This window comes from Oncorhynchus nerka, linkage group LG6, assembly GCF_034236695.1.
Source record: "Oncorhynchus nerka isolate Pitt River linkage group LG6, Oner_Uvic_2.0, whole genome shotgun sequence".
In the NCBI taxonomy this organism is placed as follows: Eukaryota; Metazoa; Chordata; class Actinopteri; order Salmoniformes; family Salmonidae; genus Oncorhynchus; species Oncorhynchus nerka.
The window spans coordinates 24,271,063-24,295,066 of NC_088401.1; the positions used below are offsets into that span (position 1 = coordinate 24,271,063).

The 24,004-nt window shown below is 44.8% G+C and overlaps 1 protein-coding gene across 1 annotated transcript in view; it reads right to left on the bottom strand.

Annotated features, from left to right (window-relative positions):
• Window positions 1-24,004, bottom strand: part of LOC115131047 (piezo-type mechanosensitive ion channel component 2) — a 203,641-nt gene that overhangs the window by 84,437 nt on the left and 95,200 nt on the right. The window contains exon 4 of the mRNA XM_065019418.1: window positions 22,409-22,451. Within this exon, the coding sequence (XP_064875490.1) occupies window positions 22,409-22,451 (43 nt within the window). The remainder of the gene's footprint in view (window positions 1-22,408; window positions 22,452-24,004) is intronic.

Below are 24,004 nucleotides of genomic sequence, written 5' to 3' on the forward strand. Positions count from 1 at the left end.
CTGTCTGTTGACTGGCAGTTCAATTCGGAAGCCATAACAAAATGTTGCACTAGCTAGCAAGCTAACTCGATTAAGGTATTATGAGAGACTAACTGGCCCTGGACTTGAGGCCTTGAGGACACACTGGCACGTCTATCAATGGGGCATAGGAGTAGACTATGGGCCCCTGGCTCTCCAGGGTGCCCGGCAGGGCTCCAACACACCAAGGTGCCAGGGAGGGAATAGACAGCTCAGAATACGGCCAAGACGAGGTTGTTCAAACTAATACACACAAACCTGGGATATGGAGTTCAACCTGAATCCTAGAAAATGTCTTCAACACAACTATTTGCATTTACAGTAACTTAACCATTTCAAAATAAGCATGTCGTCTAGTTTTGAAGATATCAAAACTACCCACATCAGAATAGACAGAACTTCATAGAGGCCTAATAATAATAATATGATTTGAAGAAAATTACTGTAATAACAATGACAAACTTAGAATGATCAAGGATCTTGACTCTAGATCTTAGAAGATTATTTCTCTTGGTGTTTTTTTAAATTGTTAAAATAGCTTAGAAGATCCTAAAAGATCTTGGAGGACATTGCGTTCACCTACTTCCACTATTGTACCTTTTGTTTGCTCTACACCACCCAGTATCACCCAGTATCACCCAGTATCCAGTCAATGCATGTTCCATCAACTGTACGTTAAGAGATGTTGGATGTAATGAGGATTTGTGGGATACATTTTTCATCCATTATCCTGTGTGTGTGTTTGAATGCACATCTTAACCACAGAGGAGATTACTTTCCCATTAACCCTAATTAAAACATTCCGCACGGGCATGCCAGCACGTCACTCGACATGCCAAATGTATTTCATTCGCAAATCCACAAAAACATGATCTGCTTTCTCCCCTCTTTCAATCACAGTCAACTACAACTCAATCATTCAACAACTTGCATTGGGACATGGAACATGTTAACAAATGCACTGTGAAAACTCATTAAATACAATTTCCCAAAGAGGAATCTCATTAATTCATTGATTTCGGTACCAGAACACCCCATGAGAGTGATAATATGGAGTCCATGACCCAATAATGACAGACCACTAAGATCATTGACTGGAGGACATCTGAGAGAATAGCTTTGAAATTCCTGACTGAACGTATCTCAACGACCTAGCGGGATATCTGGTTGTCCCATAATCCAATCAGATCTCTCGTGCAAGTTCCTAATGAATTATCGCGGGTTTCCACTATTGTTGCGTCCAGGTCCATCAAATTGAATCAACTTGTATTTGTCACATGCGCCGAATACAACAGGTTACAACCACCACAGTGAAATGCTTACTTACAAGCACTTTCCCAACGATGCAGAGTTCAAGAAGAAAGAAAATATGTAAACACATGAGAAATAAAACATATAAGAATGAAGGAGTACCAATACCATATCAATGTGCAGGAATATGTGGTAATCTACATACAATACACCATAATGACAAAGCAAAACTCTTCTTTTTTTTAACTAAATTCTTAGAAATAAAATACTGATATCACTTTTACATAAGTATTCAGACTCTTTACTTTGTTGAAGCACCTATGGCAGCAATTACAGCCTTGAGTCTTGGGTACAAAGCTACAAGCTTGGCACACCTGTATTTGGGGAGTTTCTCCCATTCTTCTCTGCAGATCCATCAAGCTCTATCAGGTTGGATGGGGAGCGTCGCTGCACAGCTACTTTCAGGTCTCTTCACAGATGTTCGATCGGGTTCAAGTCCAGGCTCTGGTTGGGCCATTCAAGGAAGCCGACACACAGACAGACTGCAATTGTCGACTTAGGGCCTTGAGGCCTCAGGAAGGTTGAAGGAAGGTTGTGGGAAGGATGAGCTGTTTGCAAAGTGACACACATAATGGCAGAGATAGGTCTTCACCAGAAGCCAGCATGGTTAGGTAACTGTTATATGGCATCCAGTTATAAAACAAACACTAAAAAAGGGTCCCATCCAGTCGAGGAGGTGATACATAAGAAGGACAATGTTTTCTACTACTGTCTGAGACGCTACATATTTCAGAGAAAGTATTCCAATATCGATGAACATTGCTGCTAAAACTGTGAAATGTCACTCTGGCAGCACAAAGAATGTGCAGAGGGTCACAACACTGGTCACACCATTGGCCGACACAGGGCCCTAATGATGGAACTCAACCAATCACGTCCAGCATATTAAAAGAAGACCGTAGCACAAGGGGTTAAGGAGGGTAGTCTGGATCTGTTTACTAGAACTACTTCCTCACAAAATGGAGGACAGGTCGTGAGTTTGATTAATTTAGCCCCGCTGTTTACTCTGAGTCATCGAGCAGGGGGGAAGGAGGGAGAAAAAGCCACAATTCACAGGAAGCAACCAGAGGCACAGACGACCAAATAACACAGTACGACCCGTTTTTCTTTTTATACCTCTGTCCGTCGCTTGTACAAGCACTTTTTGGTGTAAGCCTTGAGGAACATGTTTAGCTTATTCATTCTCGAATACAAAAAATATATAGTTGTTGACTACTGAAGAAGGGAAAGTTAAAGTTGTGAATGCAACAGGTGACACGTGGTTGTAACAGGTGGTTCATACTCAATTACAACAGGTGTTCCTACCGATCTGTTCTAGGCAAAATCTTGATCCCCGCCGACAATATCCTGCTTATCTGGTTGTCTGGTACTGTATCTCTCAGGACATTCAACACTTCCTCCTCACTTCATCTTTAATCCCCTGTAAATCCCTTTAACCGGCTTGTTTCAAGTCGGCCAATATGCTCTGGGCCGTCGCTAGACAGCAATTACGCCTTAATTGTTTGTACAGTAAACAGAGGACGTTTGGCGCGTCGCCACCGGCAGCCCTCAGAGTACAGCGCGGTCCTGGCGAGGTCCGGGCAAGGCTGGCAGCGTCCACAGAGTACCACAGACCGTCGGGCACACTGTCGGGCCAAGAGAAACAGGGCAGCACAGTGGCACGATTCAGGCCTCACATATCACTGGTTTATATTCCAGGCCAGCACCTGGCCGGCTGGCAATATCCAGCCCAACATTATTAAAGACCTGGAGTTTAACAACTGATTTGAGAATTATACATTAGAGGGTGGAAAATGTTCCTTGACCCCGTGTTTAACAGAAATACATGTGTAATTAATAGATTAGGGTATTTGTGGAGCAGTAGATTATACTCAAGAGATGTATATGGTAAATAGATGGTGGCAGCACTGAGTAGACTTCATTGAGGAACAAGGAACAGTCACAGCTCTGAAATAGTCCACCTGCTCCAGTCCAGACAGCTCTTGGAAATCTGACTAGATTTATCCATCTCAGCTACTGTACTCTAGTTTGGGTGTGTGAACATGACTCTTTTCCCCCAAATAACAACAACATAGTATAGAAATGTCACAGTTCAAAGCACCATCATGCAGTATGTAAACTGTTGGATTGTGTAGTAGTCAGAGGAACAGAAAGCAGACACTGGAGTCATTGAGTGCGCTGGGTTTCACCACGTTTCACAGACTAAACAGTAGTCGTTACAAAATCAAACCACATCTGGAGATATTCCCTGATTCTATCAGGGAATAGGATTCTAGAAATGTTGCACAATACTCAGCTGCCCTCGGAACAATAGTGAGGGGATGTCGATATGATAGAGAGGAAATCTTGTTTCATTGTAGACAATGAAACAAGAGTAAATAACATAAGATACAAAAGCCCAGTTTGACTTAACACGCACAAACATCAGATTGTGAACATGATCCTAAGCTTATCTCCATGTGAAAGGAAACAAAATGGACTTTTACCTCGATGCACCAACCACTACAAAACATGGTTATGGGTATTATGGGTAGAAGGCTCCCAAAGAGGAATAGAGAAGGACATAAGTGCTGCCCTGAAGCGACGATGGAGATCACATGACGGAGGTCACTTAGTTAAGTTAAGTTCCGGCGCCGACAGAGATGGCCGCCTCGCTTCGCGTTCCTAGGAAACTATGCAGTTTTTTGTTTTTTTACGTGTTATTTCTTACATTAGTACCCCAGGTCATCTTAGGTTTCATTACATACAGTCGAGAAGAACTACTGAATATAAGATCAGCGTCAACTCACCATCAGTACGACCAAGAATATGTTTTCCGCGACGCGGATCCTGTGTTCTGCCTTACAAACAGGACAACGGAATGGATCGCATGCAGCGACCCAAGAAAACGACTCCGAAAAAGAGGGAAACGTAGCGGTCTTCTGGTCAGACTCCGGACAAGGGCACATCGCGCACCACTCCCCAGCATTCTTCTTGCCAATGTCCAGTCTCTTGACAACAAGGTTGATGAAATCCGAGCAAGGGTAGCATTCCAGAGGGACATCAGAGACTGCAATGTTCTCTGCTTCACGGAAATATGGCTTACTGGGAAGACGCTATCCGATGCGGTGCAGCCAACGGGTTTCTCCACGCATCGCGCCGACAGAAACAAACATCTTTCTGGTAAGAAGAGCGGCGGGGGCGTATGCCTCATGACTAACGAGACATGGTGTGATGAAGGAAACATACATGAACTCAAATCCTTCTGTTCACCTGATTTAGAATTCCTCACAATCAAATGTAGACCGCATTATCTTCCAAGAGAATTGTCTTCGATTATAATCACAGCCGTATATATCCCCCCCCAAGCAGACACATCGATGGCTCTGAACGAACTTTATTTAACTCTTTGCAAACTGGAAACCATTTATCCGGAGGCTGCATTCATTGTAGCTGGGGATTTTAACAAAGCTAATCTGAAAACAAGACTCCCTAAATTTTATCAGCATATCGATTGCGCAACCAGGGGTGGTAAAACCTTGGATCATTGTTACTCTAACTTCCGCGACGCATATAAGGCCCTGCCCCGCCCCCCTTTTCGGAAAAGCTGACCACGACTCCATTTTGTTGATCCCTGCCTACAGGCAGAAACTTAAACAAGAGGCTCCCACGCTGAGGTCTGTCCAACGCTGGTCAGACCAAGCTGACTCCACACTCCAAGACTGCTTCCATCACGTGGACTGGGACATGTTTCGTATTGCGTCAGATGAAAATATTGACGAATACGCTGATTCGGTGTGCGAGTTCATTAGAACGTGCGTCGAAGATGTCGTTCCCATAGCAACGATAAAAACATTCCCAAACCAGAAACCGTGGATTGATGGCAGCATTCGCGTGAAACTGAAAGCGCGAACCACTGCTTTTAATCAGGGCAAGGTGTCTGGTAACATGTCCGAATATAAACAATGCAGCTATTCCCTCCGCAAGGCTATTAAACAAGCTAAGCGTCAGTACAGAGACAAAGTGGAATCTCAATTCAATGGCTCAGACACAAGAGGCATGTGGCAGGGTCTACAGTCAATCACGGACTACAAGAAGAAACCCAGCCCAGTCACGGACCAGGATGTCTTGCTCCCAGGCAGACTAAATAACTTTTTTGCCCGCTTTGAGGACAATACAGTGCCACTGACACGGCCTGCAACGAAAACATGCGGTCTCTCCTTCACTGCAGCCGAGGTGAGTAAGACATTTAAACGTGTTAACCCTCGCAAGGCTGCAGGCCCAGACCGCATCCCCAGCCGCGCCCTCAGAGCATGCGCAGACCAGCTGGCCGGTGTGTTTACGGACATATTCAATCAATCCCTATACCAGTCTGCTGTTCCCACATGCAGACTGGTATAGGGAGGGCCACCATTGTTCCTGTTCCCAAGAAAGCAAAGGTAACTGAGCTAAACGACTACCGCCCCGTAGCACTCACTTCCGTCATCATGAAGTGCTTTGAGAGACTAGTCAAGGACCATATCACCTCCACCCTACCTGACACCCTAGACCCACTCCAATTTGCTTACCGCCCAAATAGGTCCACAGACGATGCAATCTCAACCACACTGCACACTGCCCTAACCCACCTGGACAAGAGGAATACCTATGTGAGAATGCTGTTCATCGACTACAGCTCGGCATTCAACACCATAGTACCCTCCAAGCTCGTCATCAAGCTCGAGACCCTGGGTCTCAACCCCGCCCTGTGCAACTGGGTACTGGACTTCCTGACGGGCCGCCCCAGGTGGTGAGGGTAGGCAACAACATCTCCTCCCCGCTGATCCTCAACACGGGGCCCCACAAGGGTGCGTTCTGAGCCCTCTCCTGTACTCCCTGTTCACCCACGACTGCGTGGCCACGCACGCCTCCAACTCAATCATCAAGTTTGCGGACGACACAACAGTGGTAGGCTTGATTACCAACAACGACGAGACGGCCTACAGGGAGGAGGTGAGGGCCCTCGGAGTGTGGTGTCAGGAAAATAACCTCACACTCAACGTCAACAAAACTAAGGAGATGATTGTGGACTTCAGGAAACAGCAGAGGGAACACCCCCTATCCACATCGATGGAACAGTAGTGGAGAGGGTAGCAAGTTTTAAGTTCCTCGGCATACACATCACAGACAAACTGAATTGGTCCACTCACACTGACAGCGTCGTGAAGAAGGCGCAGCAGCGCCTCTTCAACCTCAGGAGGCTGAAGAAATTCGGCTTGTCACCAAAAGCACTCACAAACTTCTACAGATGCACAATCGAGAGCATCCTGGCGGGCTGTATCACCGCCTGGTACGGCAACTGCTCCGCCCTCAACCGTAAGGCTCTCCAGAGGGTAGTGAGGTCTGCACAACGCATCACCGGGGCAAACTACCTGCCCTCCAGGACACCTACACCACCCGATGTTACAGGAAGGCCATAAAGATCATCAAGGACATCAACCACCCGAACCACTGCCTGTTCACCCCGCTATCATCCAGAAGGCGAGGTCAGTACAGGTGCATCAAAGCTGGGACCGAGAGACTGAAAAACAGCTTCTATCTCAAGGCTATCAGACTGTTAAACAGCCACCATTGAGTGGCTGCTGCCAACACACTGTCATTGACACTGACCCAACTCCAGCCACTTTAATAATGGGAATTGATGGGAAATGATGTAAATATATCACTAGCCACTTTAAACAATGCTACCTTATATAATGTTACTTACCCTACATTATTCATCTCATATGCATACGTATATACTGTACTCTACATCATCGACTGCATCCTTATGTAATACATGTATCACTAGCCACTTTAACTATGCCACTTTGTTTACTTTGTCTACATACTCATCTCATATGTATATACTGTACTCGATACCATCTACTGTATGCTGCTCTGTACCATCACTCACTCATATATCCTTATGTACATATTCTTTATCCCCTTACACTGTGTATAAGACAGTAGTTTTAGAATTGTTAGTTAGATTACTTGTTGGTTATCACTGCATTGTCGGAACTAGAAGCACAAGCATTTCGCTACACTCGCATTAACATCTGCTAACCATGTGTATGTGACAAATAAAATTTGATTTGATGATTTGCTTAATACATACAGTGCCTTCAGAAAGTATTCACACCCCTTGACGTATTCCACATTTTTTTTGTGTTACAGCCTGAATTCAAAATGGATTTAAAAAAATGTTTTTTACACATCTACACACAATACCCCATAGTGAAAACGTGTTTTTCAAATTGTTTGCAAATATATTGAAAATGAAATACAGAAATACAATGTGCATCAGTATTCACAACCCTTTCCTATGACACTCGAAGTTGAGCGCAAGTGCATCCAATTTCCTTTTGATCATCCTTGAGAAGTCACTACAACTTGATTAGAGTCCATCTGTATCCAATTCAACTGTTTGGACATGATTTAGAAAGAAACACACATGTCTATATAAGGTCCCACAGTTGACAGTGCATCAGAGCATAAACTATATCATGAAGTCCAAGGAACTGTCTGTAGATCTCAGAGATTGCGATGAGGTATATATCTGGGGAAGGGTTTCAAACAATTTCCAAGAGCACGGTGGTCTCCATCATTGGGAATATGGAACTACCCAGACTTCTTAGAGCTAGCTGTCCAACCAAACTGAGCCACTGGGCAAGAAGGTCCTTGGTCAGAGAGGTGACCAAGTACCCAATGACCACCCTGACAGAACTACAGAGTTCCTTGGCTGAGATGGGAGAACCTATAGCACTTCACCAATCTGGGCTTTATGGGAGAGTTGCCAGGCGGAAGCAACTCCTGAGAAAAAGGGCACATGAGAGCACACCTGGAGTTTGCAAAAGGGCACATCAAAGACTCAGAGCATAAGACAAAATATTCTGTGATCTGATAAGACAGAAATATAACTCTTTGGCCTGAATGCAAAGCGTTATATCTGGAGAAAACCAGGCACAGCTCATCATCCATCAAACACCATCCCTACCGGGAAGCATTGTGCTGACAGCATCATGCTATGGGGAAGTATTTTCAGAAGATAGAGGGAACAATGAATGAAGTCAAATACAGGCAAATTCTTACTGACAACCTGGTTCAGAGTGCAAACAACCTTAGACTGTGGCGAAGATTTACGTTCCAACAGGACAATGACCCCAAGCATACAGCCAAAGCAATGCTGGAGTGGCTTCAGACTTGAATCCCATTGAAAATCTGTGAAAAGATTGCTGTTCACCGCCGCTCCCCGTCTAACTTAACAGAGCTTGAGAAAATCTGGAAGGAAGAATGGGAGAAAATCCACAAATACAGATGTGCAAAGCTGGTACAGACATACCCAAAAGGACTCAAAGCTGTAATCGCCGCCAAGCGTGATTCTACAAAGTATTGACTCAGGTGTGTGAATACTAACAGTACCAGTCAAAAATTTGGACACACCTACTCATTCAAGGGTTTTTCTTTATTTTTACTATTTTCTACTTTGTATAATAATAGTGAAGACATCAAAACTATGAAATAACACATATGGAATCATGTAGTAACCAAAATATATTTGAGATTTGAGATTCTTCAAAGTAGCCACCCTTTGCCTTGATGACATCTTTGCACACTCTTGACATTATCTCAACCAGCTTCATGAAGTAGTCACCTGGAATGCATTTCAATTAACAGGTGTGCAATGTTAAAAGTTCATTTGTGGAATTTCTTTCCTTCTTAATGTGTTTGAGCCAATCAATTTTGTTGTGACAAGGTAGCAGTGGTATATAGAAGATAGCCTTGTTTGGTAAAATACCAAGTCCATATTATGGCAAGAACAGCTCAAATAATCAAAGAGAAACGAAAGTCCATCATTACTTTAAGACATAAAGGTCAGTCAATACGGAACATTTCAAAAATGTTAAAAGTTTCTTCAAGTGCAGTCGCAAAAACCATCAGTTACCTATGCTGCAGAGGATAAGTTCATTAGAGTTACCAGCCTCAGCAATTGCAGCCCAAATAAATGCTTCACATAGTTCAAGTAACAGACACATCTCAACGCCAACTGTTCAGAGGAATCTGCGTGAATCAGGCCTTCATGGTCGAATTGCTGCAAAGAAACCACAACTAAAGGACACCAATAACAAGAAGAGACTTGTTTCTTCCTAGGTTTTGGCCTTTCTAGGGAGTTTTTCCTAGCCACCGTGCTTCTACACCTGCATTGCTTGCTGTTTGGGGTTTTAGGCTGGGTTTCTGTACAGCACTTTGTGATATCAGCTGATGTAAGAAGGGCTATATAAATACATTTGATTTGATTTGATTAGACACGTGAAAATCTGTAATTTTGTTTGACGAGTCCTAATTTGAGATTTTTGTCTCCAACCACCGTGTCTTTGTGAGATGCAGAGTAGGTGAACAGACGATATCCGCATGTGTGGTTCCCACCATGAGGCATGGAAAAGGAGGCGTGGTGGTGTGGGGGTGCATTGCTGGTGACACTGTCAGTAATTTATTTAGAATTCAAGGCACACTTAACCAGCATGGCTACCACAGCATTCTACAGCGATACGCCATCCCATCTGGTTTGCGGTTAGTCGCACTATATCATTTGTTTTTCAACAGGACACTTCCAGGCTGTGTAAGGGCTATTTGACCAAGGAGAGTAATGGAGTGCTGCATCAGATGACCTGGCATCCACAAGGCAAAGGGTGGCTACTTTGAAGAATCTAAAATCAAAAATATATTTAGATATATTTTCACGCATTTTTGGTTACTACATGATTACATATGTGTTATTTCATAGTTTTTATGTCTTCACTGTTATTCTACAATGTAGTAAAACAGTAAAATAAAGAACAACCCTTGAATGAGTAGGTGTGTCCAAACCTTTGAATGGAACTGTATGTAAATGAGATATTTCTGTGTTTCATTTTCATTAAATTTGCAAACATTTCTAAACATGTTTACACTTTGTCATCATGGGGCATTGTTTGTAGATGGGTGAGAAAGAAATGTTTTATCCATATTGAATTCAGGCTGTAACAAAACAAAATGTGGAATAAGTCTCGGGGTATGAATACTTTCTGAAGGCACTGTACAGTACATTCCTCTCAACAAATCTCCATTCTCATGTGGTTATTCTAGGTGCAACACATTTCCTATGGGAACCAGTGACCACATTTCAAGCTTTTATGCCCATTGTTAGTAAGAAATCTTTCCTGCAGAAAATAAACCATTTATGTAGACCAGCTTGACCGACTCTGCCAAGGAAAGAAACAATGAAATACAAAATGAGATGGGTAAATTCCACGCTGTTATTCCCCTCACTGTTGCGTCACACGGTTGAACGTCAGCCAAGAGGACCCAGCTCATTCCAAGCCAATTCATCTCACTCTACTGAGGGGAACACAACAGCAACTGTGCGTTACAGTGAATACATCAAAGTCTAACTTAAATCTAGTTAAGTTTTTAATTTGACAGAAAGGGTTGTCCTTTTTTTATAAACCTAGAAATGTGGATGCCAGACACTGATGTTGACCCTGACAGAAAGGTCTTTGTTACACAGAAATCGACATGATAGACAGTGACGTTTCCTCTCCTCTCCACAGTCTGAATCAGCTACTGTCTGACTGTTAAGGGCTTGTAAGTAAGTATTTCACGGTGATACCTGTTGTATTTGGCGCATGTGACGATTTTGATTAACACTAACGTATTGTGCTGATAACAGAGCAGACAGACAGACAGACGGTTATATTACGTAAACTACTAATACTACTGGTAGGCTATAGGCTCCAGCCAGGTACATGGCTCATACCGAAGCCCGAGCCTCCTGCCAAACACAAACACTCACAACCTCTTCCCAGCCAGCCAGGTTAAATTACAATCAAACTGGTGTAACGATTGTCTTCGGGTGAAAGAGAGGAGGACCAAGATGCAGCATGATGATAATCCATATTTAATGGGAATACTTAAACACCGAACAAAAACAACAAACCGACAAACGGAACGAAGACGAAACAGTTCCGTAACATGAACACTAAACACTGGAACAGGAACAATCACCCACAAAATACCCAAAGAATATGGCTGCCTAAATATGGTTCCCAATCAGAGACAACGATAGACAGCTGCCTCTAATTGAGAACCAATCTAGGCAACCATAGACTTACAAAAACACCTAGAATAGAAAACACCCCCATAAACATACAAAACCCCTAGAGAAGACAAAAACACATACATCACCCATGTCACACCCTGACCTAACCAAAATAACAAAGAAAACAAAGAATACTAAGGTCAGGGTTTGACAAATGGGGCAAAGCTGGAATGCCGTAACTACCGAAAAGTACTGTAGTTCAGACACACTGCTTCGCCGTGAAATAATATGACAGACTAGTAGTCAATGAAGACTAAGCCAATAACCAGTATCAAGAAAATAAAGATTTACACATTTACACCTGGCCTCATACACTTGAGAGTGTGACTAACAACCTTTCCACACAATAACATAGACATTCTGGTTCATTTTTTATGTAACACAAAAAAGTTGATTTCCCCAAGATTCTTTGATAAGTCCCCAGGAAAGGACACTAGTGTCACATTCATTTGAAGCTTCCTTTGTCTGTAATGGTCCTCCCTCATTACAGTCGCTCCCAGTCTCACTTTCCAGTGCTGTATGTCATGTGAAACAGGAGCTCCATTAAGGGGCTAGGCCACTCCAGAGCCGGCTGTAAGTAGGACCCATCACTCAGTGGGCTCCACAGGCTCCTGTCTGGTACACATTCATCACTGTCACTCAACTGTCTCCCAGACTCCCACAAAGCAACAGGAGGAGAGGCGCCGTAGCAGCAGCATCAGGGCTGAGACAGACCAGAGCGGGAGAGACTACAAGAACACAGCTGACGCTTAAACCAACTTTAAACCTAAAACTGACACATACCTTAACCCTAACCTTAACCATACTCTTAACCCTAAACCTAAACCTAACCCTAACCTAATGGGATACTTCGGGATTTTAGCAATGATACCCTTTATCTACTTCCCCAGAGACAGATGAACTAGGGGATACCATTTGTATGTCTCGGTGTCCAGTAAGAAGGAAGTTAGAGGTAGTTTCAAAAGCCATTGCTAACTGCTAGCATGCTAGTAGATACTCATAGACTTCCCGTCAATGGGTATCTGCTAGCGTGCTCGTAGAGGCCAATAGACTACCCGTCAATGGGTATCTGCTAGCGTGCTCGTAGAGGTCAATAGACTTCCCGTCAATGGGTATCTGCTAGCGTGCTCGTAGAGGCCAATAGACTTCCCGTCAATGGGTATCTGCTAGCGTGCTCGTAAAGGCCAATATACTTCCAGTCTTGAACCTGTGAGAACTGTGTTTACAGTGTGACATCATAAGTTGAGCAAATATCTGTTATAAATCTGCTATTAGTGTGCAAAAGGTCAGGCATATTTGCCAAATGATATCAACAAGACCATTAGGCTAAGCCCCATATGTCACCAGAAGTAGTCAAAACACTGACGAGCCATCCTTCTGTCCTGCTAATTTCACAGACAGACACAGACGGACGGACAGACGGACAGACGGACAGACGGACAGACAGACAGACAGACAGACAGACAGACAGACAGACAGACAGACAGACAGACAGACAGACAGACAGACAGAGAGACAGACAGAGAGGACCATGGAGAGGGCTGTTATAGTTACCACCCAACGAGCCTTGCTGGGAACTCCCTCTCTCCCAGACAAAATTACAATATCACTGTATCCAACACCTGAGGAATGCCAGCAGCTTCCCTCATGGTGGCATTACCGTGACTCTAAACATTCGGGTTGGCTCTTTCCCCCATTTGCTGTTTCTTTAACCCAGTAAGCAATAACACTTTCCAATGCTTGGAAGGTGACATCACCGCACCTGTAGCTATGGATCACCTCGGGAACCCCGAAATGGCTCTGCTAGTTAGCCTAGCACACAGACGCAGCACAGCGCAGAAGACTGGGCAAATTTACTATGTTTACGCCACACATGCTGTAAGGATATGTGCGAAAGTTATACAACCGTCATTTCTGTGAACCCGGCGGCCGCACCAACCAGCCGATGCTGGGAAAATAAACAGCCACTTCAATCCGTCATGACACAATGTAGTAAAGGTGCAGACTTGAAAAAAACACAAAATCTCTGGTTTGTTGAGTCTATTATTTTACGGCTAGCCTTTCTTTCAAACCACAGCTGGGGACGAAGCATGTATGCAATGACTATACAAATGAATGGACAAAGCCATTGATCAAGCGTCAGTACTTCCGGGTTGGAGCGAGCGGTCGCATTCGCACTTCGGCCGCAGGTTGTATAACTTTTCATTACATTTCATTACATTTCACTATAGTACAACGGTTTGATTTGTCTAATCTTAGCAATTTCTTCTTAGCTAGCTACATAGCCGTCTTTGTATCTAAGATAATTGCGTAATTATCGTATTTCGTCGTCCTAACGCAGTCTACACTGCTATCTGCCCAGCAGCTAGCCAGCTAGCCAGCTAGCTAACGTCCACCGTCTATCGAATAGCAGCACTAAAAACTATTACACTCAACTGAATGACCTGATTAGTGTAGTGTTAGCTAGCTACATAGTTGTCTTTGCTGTCTTCGTATCCAAGATAATTGTGTAGTTTAGAGTGTGTAGTCTTAGAGTGATTATCTTAATTTACCGAGGTTAGCTAGCCAGCTATTTGTCGTCCTTAACGTAGGAGACACTGCTAGCTAGCCAACAGCTAGCCAACGTCCACCGAATTGAACTTCCTCACTCAACAACCCGGTCGCATTCCGCTTCGCTCCACAGGTAGTATCACATTTTCATTTCATTTCATTACAGTACAACGGTTTGATTTGTTTGATCGTAGCTAGCTACATAGCTAGCTACATAGCCGTCTTTGTATCAAAGATAATTGTGTAGTCTAGAGCGATTTTCTAGGTTAGCTAGCCAGCTATTGTCGTTCTTTTAACCTCTTAAGTCGACCCTCTACTTTTTTGAACATTCTGTTAAAAACCGCGCAACATTTCAGCGCCCTACTACTCATGCCAGGAATATAGTATATGCATTTGCTTAGTCTGTGTGGATAGAAAACACTCAGACGTTTATAAAACTGGTTAAATCACTGCTGTGGCTTTACCAGAACGGCATTTACATCGAAAAGCACAGGAAAAACTGATCACTGAAAATGGGAAAATATATCCATGCGCTACTTGAACCCATTGATAAAGGTGAACCACAATTAATTGACTGAGGTTGCAGTACCTACAGCTTCCACACGGTGTCTAGAGTCTTGTCATTTCCCTTCGAGTTTTTTCTTGGTCAAACACATGCAGGGCACCGTATCTCCTATGGTCTAGGACCGGATATTTTCGTTGAGTTTCTAGCCGGACATTTTTCCAGACGGACAGCTAATGATCTTTACATCGCCTCCTGATGAATTTTATCGCTTATTAACGTTTACTAATACCTAAAGTTGCATTACAAACGTATTTCGAAGTGTTTTGTGAAAGTTTATCGTCGACTTTTTGAATTTAAAGAAATGACGTTACGTTTTGAAACAATGTTTTTTTCGTTTATCACACAGTCTACATATAACGATATCTAGGCTTTATATGGACCGATTTAATCGAAATAAAGACCCAAATAGTGTTTATGGGACATCTAGGAGTGCCAACAAAGAAGATGGTGAAAGGTAATGAATGTTTTCTATTTTATTGTGCGGTTTGTGTAACGCCGAAATGCTAATTATTTTGTTTACGTCCCCTGTGGGTCTTTTTGGGTGTTACATGCTATCAGATAATAGCTTCTCATGCTTTCGCCGAAAAGCATTTTAAAAATCTGACTTGTTGCCTGGATTCACAACGAGTGTAGCTTTAATTCGATACCCTGCATGTGTATTTTAATGAACTTTTGAGTTTTAACTAATACTATTAGCATTTAGCGTAGCGCATTTGCATTTCCAGAGCTCTAGTTGGGACGCAAGCGTCCCGAGTAGAAGCAACAGGTTAACGCAACGTAACGTAATCAACACTGCTAGCTAGCCAGCTAGCCCCCGAATAGCAGCACTGTCGAAACTATCACACCCAACGGAACGACTTGATTAGTGTAGTGTCAACAACGCAGCCACTGCCAGCTAGCCTACTTCAGCAGTACTGTATCATTTTAATCATTTTAGTCAATAAGATTCTTGCTACGTAAGCTTAACTTTCTGAACATTCGAGACGTGTAGTCCACTTGTCATTCCAATCTCCTTTGCATTAGCGTAGCCTCTTCTGTAGCCTGTCAACTATGTGTCTGTCTATCCCTGTTCTCTCCTCTCTGCACAGACCATACAAACGCTCCACACCGCGTGGCCGCGGCCACCCTAATCTGGTGGTCCCAGCGTGCACGACCCACGTGGAGTTCCAGGTCTCCGGTAGCCTCTGGAACTGCCGATCTGCGGCCAACAAGGCAGAGTTCATCTCAGCCTATGCCTCCCTCCAGTCCCTCGACTTCTTGGCACTGACGGAAACATGGATCACCACAGATAACACTGCTACTCCTACTGCTCTCTCTTCGTCCGCCCACGTGTTCTCGCACACCCCGAGAGCTTCTGGTCAGCGGGGTGGTGGCACCGGGATCCTCATCTCTCCCAAGTGGTCATTCTCTCTTTCTCCCCTTACCCATCTGTCTATCGCCTCCTTTGAATTCCATGCTGTCACAGTTACCAGCCCTTTCAAGCTTAACATCCTTATCATTTATCGCCCCTCCAGGTTCCCTCGGAGAGTTCATCGATGAGCTTGATGCCTTGATAAGCTCCTTTCCTGAGGACGGCTCACCTCTCACAGTTCTGGGCGACTTTAACCTCCCCACGTCTACCTTTGACTCATTCCTCTCTGCCTCCTTCTTTCCACTCCTCTCCTCTTTTGACCTCACCCTCTCACCTTCCCCCCCCTACTCACAAGACAGGCAATACGCTCGACCTCATCTTTACTAGATGCTGTTCTTCCACTAACCTCATTGCAACTCCCCTCCAAGTCTCCGACCACTACCTTGTATCCTTTTCCCTCTCGCTCTCATCCAACACTTCCCACACTGCCCCTACTCGGATGGTATCGCGCCGTCCCAACCTTCGCTCTCTCTCCCCGCTACTCTCTCCTCTTCCATCCTATCATCTCTTCCCTCTGCTCAAACCTTCTCCAACCTATCTCCTAATTCTGCCTCCTCAACCCTCCTCTCCTCCCTTTCTGCATCCTTTGACTCTCTATGTCCCCTATCCTCCAGGCCGGCTCGGTCCTCCCCTCCCGCTCCGTGGCTCGACGACTCATTGCGAGCTCACAGAACAGGGCTCCGGGCAGCCGAGCGGAAATGGAGGAAAACTCGCCTCCCTGCGGACCTGGCATCCTTTCACTCCCTCCTCTCTACATTTTCCTCTTCTGTCTCTGCTGCTAAAGCCACTTTCTACCACTCTAAATTCCAAGCATCTGCCTCTAACCCTAGGAAGCTCTTTGCCACCTTCTCCTCCCTCCTGAATCCTCCTCCCCTCCCCCTCCTCCCTCTCTGCAGATGACTTCGTCAACCATTTTGAAAAGAAGGTCGACGACATCCGATCCTCGTTTGCTAAGTCAAACGACACCGCTGGTTCTGCTCACAATGCCCTACCCTGTGCTCTGACCTCTTTCTCCCCTCTCTCTCCAGATGAAATCTCGCGTCTTGTGACGGCCGGCCGCCCAACAACCTGCCCGCTTGACCCTATCCCCTCCTCTCTTCTCCAGACCATTTCCGGAGACCTTCTCCCTTACCTCACCTCGCTCATCAACTCATCCCTGACCGCTGGCTATGTCCCTTCCGTCTTCAAGAGAGAGAGAGTTGCACCCCTTCTGAAAAAAACTACACTCGATCCCTCCGATGTCAACAACTACAGACCAGTATCCCTTCTTTCTTTTCTCTCCAAAACTCTTGAACGTGCCGTCCTTGGCCAGCTCTCCCGCTATCTCTCTCAGAATGACCTTCTTGATCCAAATCAGTCAGGTTTCAAGACTAGTCATTCAACTGAGACTGCTCTTCTCTGTATCACGGAGGCGCTCCGCACTGCTAAAGCTAACTCTCTCTCCTCTGCTCTCATCCTTCTAGACCTATCGGCTGCCTTCGATACTGTGAACCATCAGATGCTCCTCTCCACCCTCTCCGAGTTGGGCATCTCCGGCGCGGCCCACGCTTGGATTGCGTCCTACCTGACAGGTCGCTCCTACCAGGTGGCGTGGCGAGAATCTGTCTCCTCACCACGTGCTCTCACCACTGGTGTCCCCCAGGGCTCTGTTCTAGGCCCTCTCCTATTCTCGCTATACACCAAGTCACTTGGCTCTGTCATAACCTCACATGGTCTCTCCTATCATTGCTATGCAGACGACACACAATTAATCTTCTCCTTTCCCCCTTCTGACGACCAGGTGGCGAATCGCATCTCTGCATGTCTGGCAGACATATCAGTGTGGATGACGGATCATCACCTCAAGCTGAACCTCGGCAAGACGGAGCTGCTCTTCCTCCCGGGGAAGGACTGCCCGTTCCATGATCTCGCCATCACGGTTGACAACTCCATTGTGTCCTCCTCCCAGAGCGCTAAGAACCTTGGCGTGATCCTGGACAACACCCTGTCGTTCTCAACTAACATCAAGGCGGTGGCCCGTTCCTGTAGGTTCATGCTCTACAACATCCGCAGAGTACGACCCTGCCTCACACAGGAAGCGGCGCAGGTCCTAATCCAGGCACTTGTCATCTCCCGTCTGGATTACTGCAACTCGCTGTTGGCTGGGCTCCCTGCCTGTGCCATTAAACCCCTACAGCTCATCCAGAACGCCGCAGCCCGTCTGGTGTTCAACCTTCCCAAGTTCTCTCACGTCACCCCGCTCCTCCGCTCTCTCCACTGGCTTCCAGTTGAAGCTCGCATCCGCTACAAGACCATGGTGCTTGCCTACGGAGCTGTGAGGGGAACGGCACCTCAGTACCTCCAGGCTCTGATCAGGCCCTACACCCAAACAAGGGCACTGCGTTCATCCACCTCTGGCCTGCTCGCCTCCCTACCACTGAGGAAGTACAGTTCCCGCTCAGCCCAGTCAAAACTGTTCGCTGCTCTGGCCCCCAATGGTGGAACAAACTCCCTCACGACGCCAGGACAGCGGAGTCAATCACCACCTTCCGGAGACACCTGAAACCCCACCTCTTTAAGGAATACCTAGGATAGGATAAAGTAATCCTTCTCACCCCCCTTAAAAGATTTAGATGCACTATTGTAAAGTGGCAGTTCCACTGGATGTCATAAGGTGAACGCACCAATTTGTAAGTCGCTCTGGATAAGAGCGTCTGCTAAATGACTTAAATGTAAATGTAAGCGACACAATTGATTTCTATGTGAAGACTCAATAGCGCATTTGAAGCCAACGAAATCGGTTAAGATGGCATCTCATGTCGGAGATTTATGCAACCATAACTTGCGCAGTATTAGCTATCGCTGTCGGCCTTGAACTTCGTGGCTTCAATGAGAGGGGCAGTCACTCTCCCCTGCACGTATCTCACTTTGAGGCATTCGATCACATCAACAAAGCCTTGAACAGCATGTAATGACGACATAAGTAAGCTATATACAGGGTCAGTTCCAGGGTCAGTAAGCTATATACAGGGTCAGTTCCAGGGTCAGTAAGCTATATACAGGGTCAGTTCCAGGGTCAGTAAGCTATATACAGAGTAAATCCCAGGGTCAGTAAGCTGTACTGTATACAGGGTCAGTTCCAGGGTCAGTGCCAATACCATATTTACAATGTACAGGGATACTGGAGTGACAGAGGTAGATATGTATAGGGGTAAGTGGAATAGGCATCAGGATATATGATAAACAGAGTAGTCAGTGTGTATAGTCAGTCTGAATGTGTGTGAACAAATTAAAGGTGTGTGTTTGTGTGTGTGTTGGAGTGTCAGTGTGAGTGTGTGTGAATGAGTCTGTAGAGTGTGCATAGAGTGAGTATGAGTGTGTAGAGTGGGAATAGTGAGTATGAGTGTGTAGAGTGTGCATAGAGTGAGTATGAGTGTGTAGTGTGCATAGAGAGTGTGTAGAGTGCATAGAGTCAATGCAAAATGACTCTGCAGATAGTGCAGAGAGTCTGTGTAGCCATTTTGTTAGCTGCAGTTGAAGTCGGAAGTTTACATACACTTAGGTTGGAGTCATTAAAACTTGTTTTCAACCACTCCACAAATGTATTTTTTAACAAACTATAGTTTTGGCAAGTTGGTTAGGACATCTACTTTGTGCATGACACAAGTAATTATTCCAACAATTGTTTAGACAGATTATTTCACTTATAATTCACTGTATCACAATTCCAGTGGGTCAGAACTTTACATACACTAAGTTGACTGTGGCTTTAAACAGCTTGGAAAATTCCAGAAAACTATGTCATGGCTTTAGAAGCGTCTGATGGGCTAATTGACATAATTTGATTCAATTTGAGGTGTACCTGTGGATGTATTTCAAGGCCTACCTTCAAACTCAGTGAGTCTTTGCTTGACATCATGGGAAAATCAAAAGAAATCAGCCAAGACCTCAAAAAATAGTTCATGGTGGTTCATCCTTGGGAGCAATTTCCAAACGCCTGAAGGTACCACGTTCATCTGTACAAACAATAGTACGCAAGTATAAACACCATGGGACCACTCAGCCGTCATACCGCTCAGGATGGAGACGCGTTCTGTCTCCTTGAGATGAACATACTTTGGTGCGAAAAGTGCAAATCAATCCCAGAAAAACAGCAAAGGACGTTGTGAAGATGCTGGAGAAAACAGGTACAAAAGTATCTATATCCACAGTAAAACGAGTCCTATATCGACATAACCTGAAAGGAAGGAAGGAAGGAAGAAGCCACTGCTCCAAAACTGCACAACTGGGTTTGCATCTGCACATGGGGACAAAGATGGTACTTTTTGGAGAAATGTCCTCTGGTCTGATGAAACAAAAATAGAACTGTTTGGCCATAATGACCATCGTTATGTTTGGAAGAAAAAGGGGGATGCTTGCAAGCCGAAGAACACCATCCCAACCGTGAAGCACGGGGGTGGCAGCATCATGTTGTGGGGGTGCTTTGCTGCAGGAGGGACTGGTGCACTTCACAAAATAGATGGAATCATGAGGGAGGACAATTATGTGAATATATTGAAGCAACATCTCAAGCCATCAGTCAGGAAGTTGAAGCTTGGTCGCAAAAGGTTCTTCCAAATAGACAATGACCCCAAGCATACTTCCAAAGTTGTGGCAAAATGGCTTAAGGACAACAAAGTCAAGGTATTGGAGCGACCATCACAAAGGCCTGACCTCAATCCCATAGAAAATGTGTGGGCAGAACTGAAAAAGTGTTTGCGAGCAAGGTGCCTACAAACCTGACTCAGTTACACCAGCTCTGTCAGGAGAAATGGGCCAAAATTCACCCAACTTATTGTGGGAAGCTTGTGGAAGGCAACCCGAAACGTTTGACCCAAGTTAAACAATGTAAAGCCAATGCTACCAAATACTAATTGAGTGTATGTAAACTTCTGACCCACTGGGGATTTGATGAAATAAATAAAAGCTAAAATAAATCATTCTCTCTACTATTATTCTGATATGTCACGTTCTTAAATAAAGTGGTGATCCTAACTGACCTAAAACAGGGAATTTTTACTGGGAATAAAAGTCAGGGATTGTGAAAAACGTAGTTTAAATGTATTTGGCTAAGGTTTATGTAAGCCTGTTGGTGTCGGACTTGTTTCTCCGGTACTCAGTGGTGCAGCTGTTGAACTTTTTGAGGATTTGAGGGCCCATACCAAATCTTTTCTACCTCCTGAGGGGGAAGAGGCGCTGTTGCACCTTCTCACGACTGTTTGCGTGTGTGTGGACCATTTTAAATCCTTATTGATTTCGACACCGAGGAACTTGAAGCCCAGAATCCAGTTGCAGAGGGAGGTGTTCAGGCCCAGCATCTCAAGCTTGGTGACTATGGTGTTAAGCGCTGAGCTGTAGTTAATGAACAACATTATCACATAGGTAGTCCTCTTATTGAGGTGTGTGAGGACAGTTCCAGTGCAATGAAGATAGCATTGTCTACAGTATGGATCTGTCGGGGGGGGGGTATGCAATTTGGAGTGGGTCTAGGGCACGTGTCAAACTCATTCCATGGAGGGCCGAGTGTCTGATGGATTTTGCTCCTCTCTGGGGTACTTGATTGATTAATTAAGGTCACTAATTAGAAAGGAACTCACCCTCACCTGGTTGTCTAGGCCTTAACTGAAAGGAAAAAACTAAAAGCAGCAGACACTAGGCCCTCCATGGAATGAGTTTGACACCCCTGCTTTAGGGTGTCTGGGATGATGGAGTTGATGTGTGCCATAACCAGCCTTTCAAAGCACTTCATGATCACATATGTGCTACAGGGCAGTAGTTATTATGGCAGGTAGTCTTAAGACCTCATGGGAACAGAAATGATGGTGGTCAGCTTGAAACATGTGGGGATTTCAAACTGGGACAAGGAGAGGTTGAGAATGACTGTGAATACGCCTGACAGCTGTTCTGACCATGCTCTGAGAACGCGCCCTGGAACACCGTCCGGCCCTGCGGCCTTATGAGCGTTGACCTGATTAAGAACCTTATGGATGACCCACTTGGGAAAACAGTCATTTGTATGCTGCGATGAGGGCTCTACCTGAGTGGTTCATATGGCAATGAAAGTAGATGAGAATGAAACATGGATTGTTTTGTTGGCTGCTGCATTTTAACTTGCTCTAGTGTATTAGAGTGTCTGCCAAATGACTGGGTGTATTGGGTGAAATGTAATCATTCAGTTGAGCTCAATTGAACGAGTACTATGGCACTATGCCATAGAATGGATTTTAGCGACGTACAATAGAACAAGTAAACCTTCTTGTTGTCCTCTGTGGGGTGTGGGAGGATATTCCACACTTTACCACACAAACACCATGAAAATATATATGGGGATCAAACTGAGCTATGTACAGTAGATCATGCCAGGTTTGATTTTAATGTGAAAGCATTGGTCTCTTACCTTTCCAAGCCCAGCTGTCGAACCGACTTCTCCCATGTTGAACCTGAAAAGAACACAAAATATAGACGTCAAAATCCTCGCTCAACAGAGTGGACCATTATTCCAAAATCCTGAGGTGGACTTAAGATGGCAGCTGCTCAAATGGCAGGCTTTCATGAAGCGCTTTCTGTTATCCCACAGAGCCTCCCCATCATTCAACCTGGAGTGTTGACAACCTGAACTCCATTAGAATACACTGAAAAGTTGAAGTTGTACCAATCCATCTTTGACTCGATAAACTTTCTATGTCTGCACAGGGATGCAATCCCAATTCTGACACCAATGTGGCAGATCTTTCAAATGATATACAGATTACATTAATAATTTAACCTTGAATCCAATGGTTTCACATGCACACTGACCCTCCTTAGGAAGGTAACACAGATCTAAACCATATGTTAGCGAAGGTAAACCACACACACACGTACACACACACACGCACGCATGCACGCACGCACGCACGCACGCACACACACACACACACACACACACACACACACACACACACACAAGGGCGGCTGTGCACCATCGACAGCCACTTGGAACGCCCTCCGTCTCACAGTTAGTTGTCATCCTGTGACTCACATGACTCATGCATTTGGCAGACAACTCCTCTCTCTCCTCTCTTCCGCCTCTTTGTGTGTTTATGACACGAAACTCCGATGTCCGCCCGCACGTTGATTTAACGACTCAGGGAAAAACAAAAATGTTCTTGAAAGGCTTTGGACTCCTGGGCTTTTTGTTTACAGAGACAGTTCCAGGTGTGTGGAAGCCCCCCTCTGGAAGCGAGTTGAGAATTGTCTTACTGCCAAGTAACCAACTCCCAACACACCGCCCCCCTCAAATCAAATCAAATCAAATCAAATTGTATTTGTCACATACACATGGTTAGCAGATGTTAATGCGAGTGTAGCGAAATGCTTGTGCTTCTAGTTCCGACAATGCAGTGATAACCAACAAGTAATCTAACTAACAATTCCAAAACTACTGTCTTATACACAGTGTAAGGGGATAAGGAATATGTACATAAGGATATATGAATGAGTGATGGTACAGAGCAGCATACAGTAGATGGTATCGAGTACAGTATATACATATGAGATGAGTATGTAGACAAAGTAAACAAAGTGGCATAGTTAAAGTGGCTAGTGACATAAGAATGCAGTCGATGATCTAGAGTACAGTATATACATATGCATATGAGATGAATAATGTAGGGTAAGTAACATTATATAAGGTAGCATTGTTTAAAGTGGCTAGTGATATATTTACATCATTTCCCATCAATTCCCATTATTAAAGTGGCTGGAGTTGGGTCAGTGTCAATGACAGTGTGTTGGCAGCAGCCACTCAATGGTGGCTGTTTAACAGTCTGATAGCCTTGAGATAGAAGCTGTTTTTCAGTCTCTCGGTCCCAGCTTTGATGCACCTGTACTGACCTCGCCTTCTGGATGATAGCGGGGTGAACAGGCAGTGGTTCGGGTGGTTGATGTCCTTGATGATCTTTATGGCCTTCCTGTAACATCGGGTGGTGTAGGTGTCCTGGAGGGCAGGTAG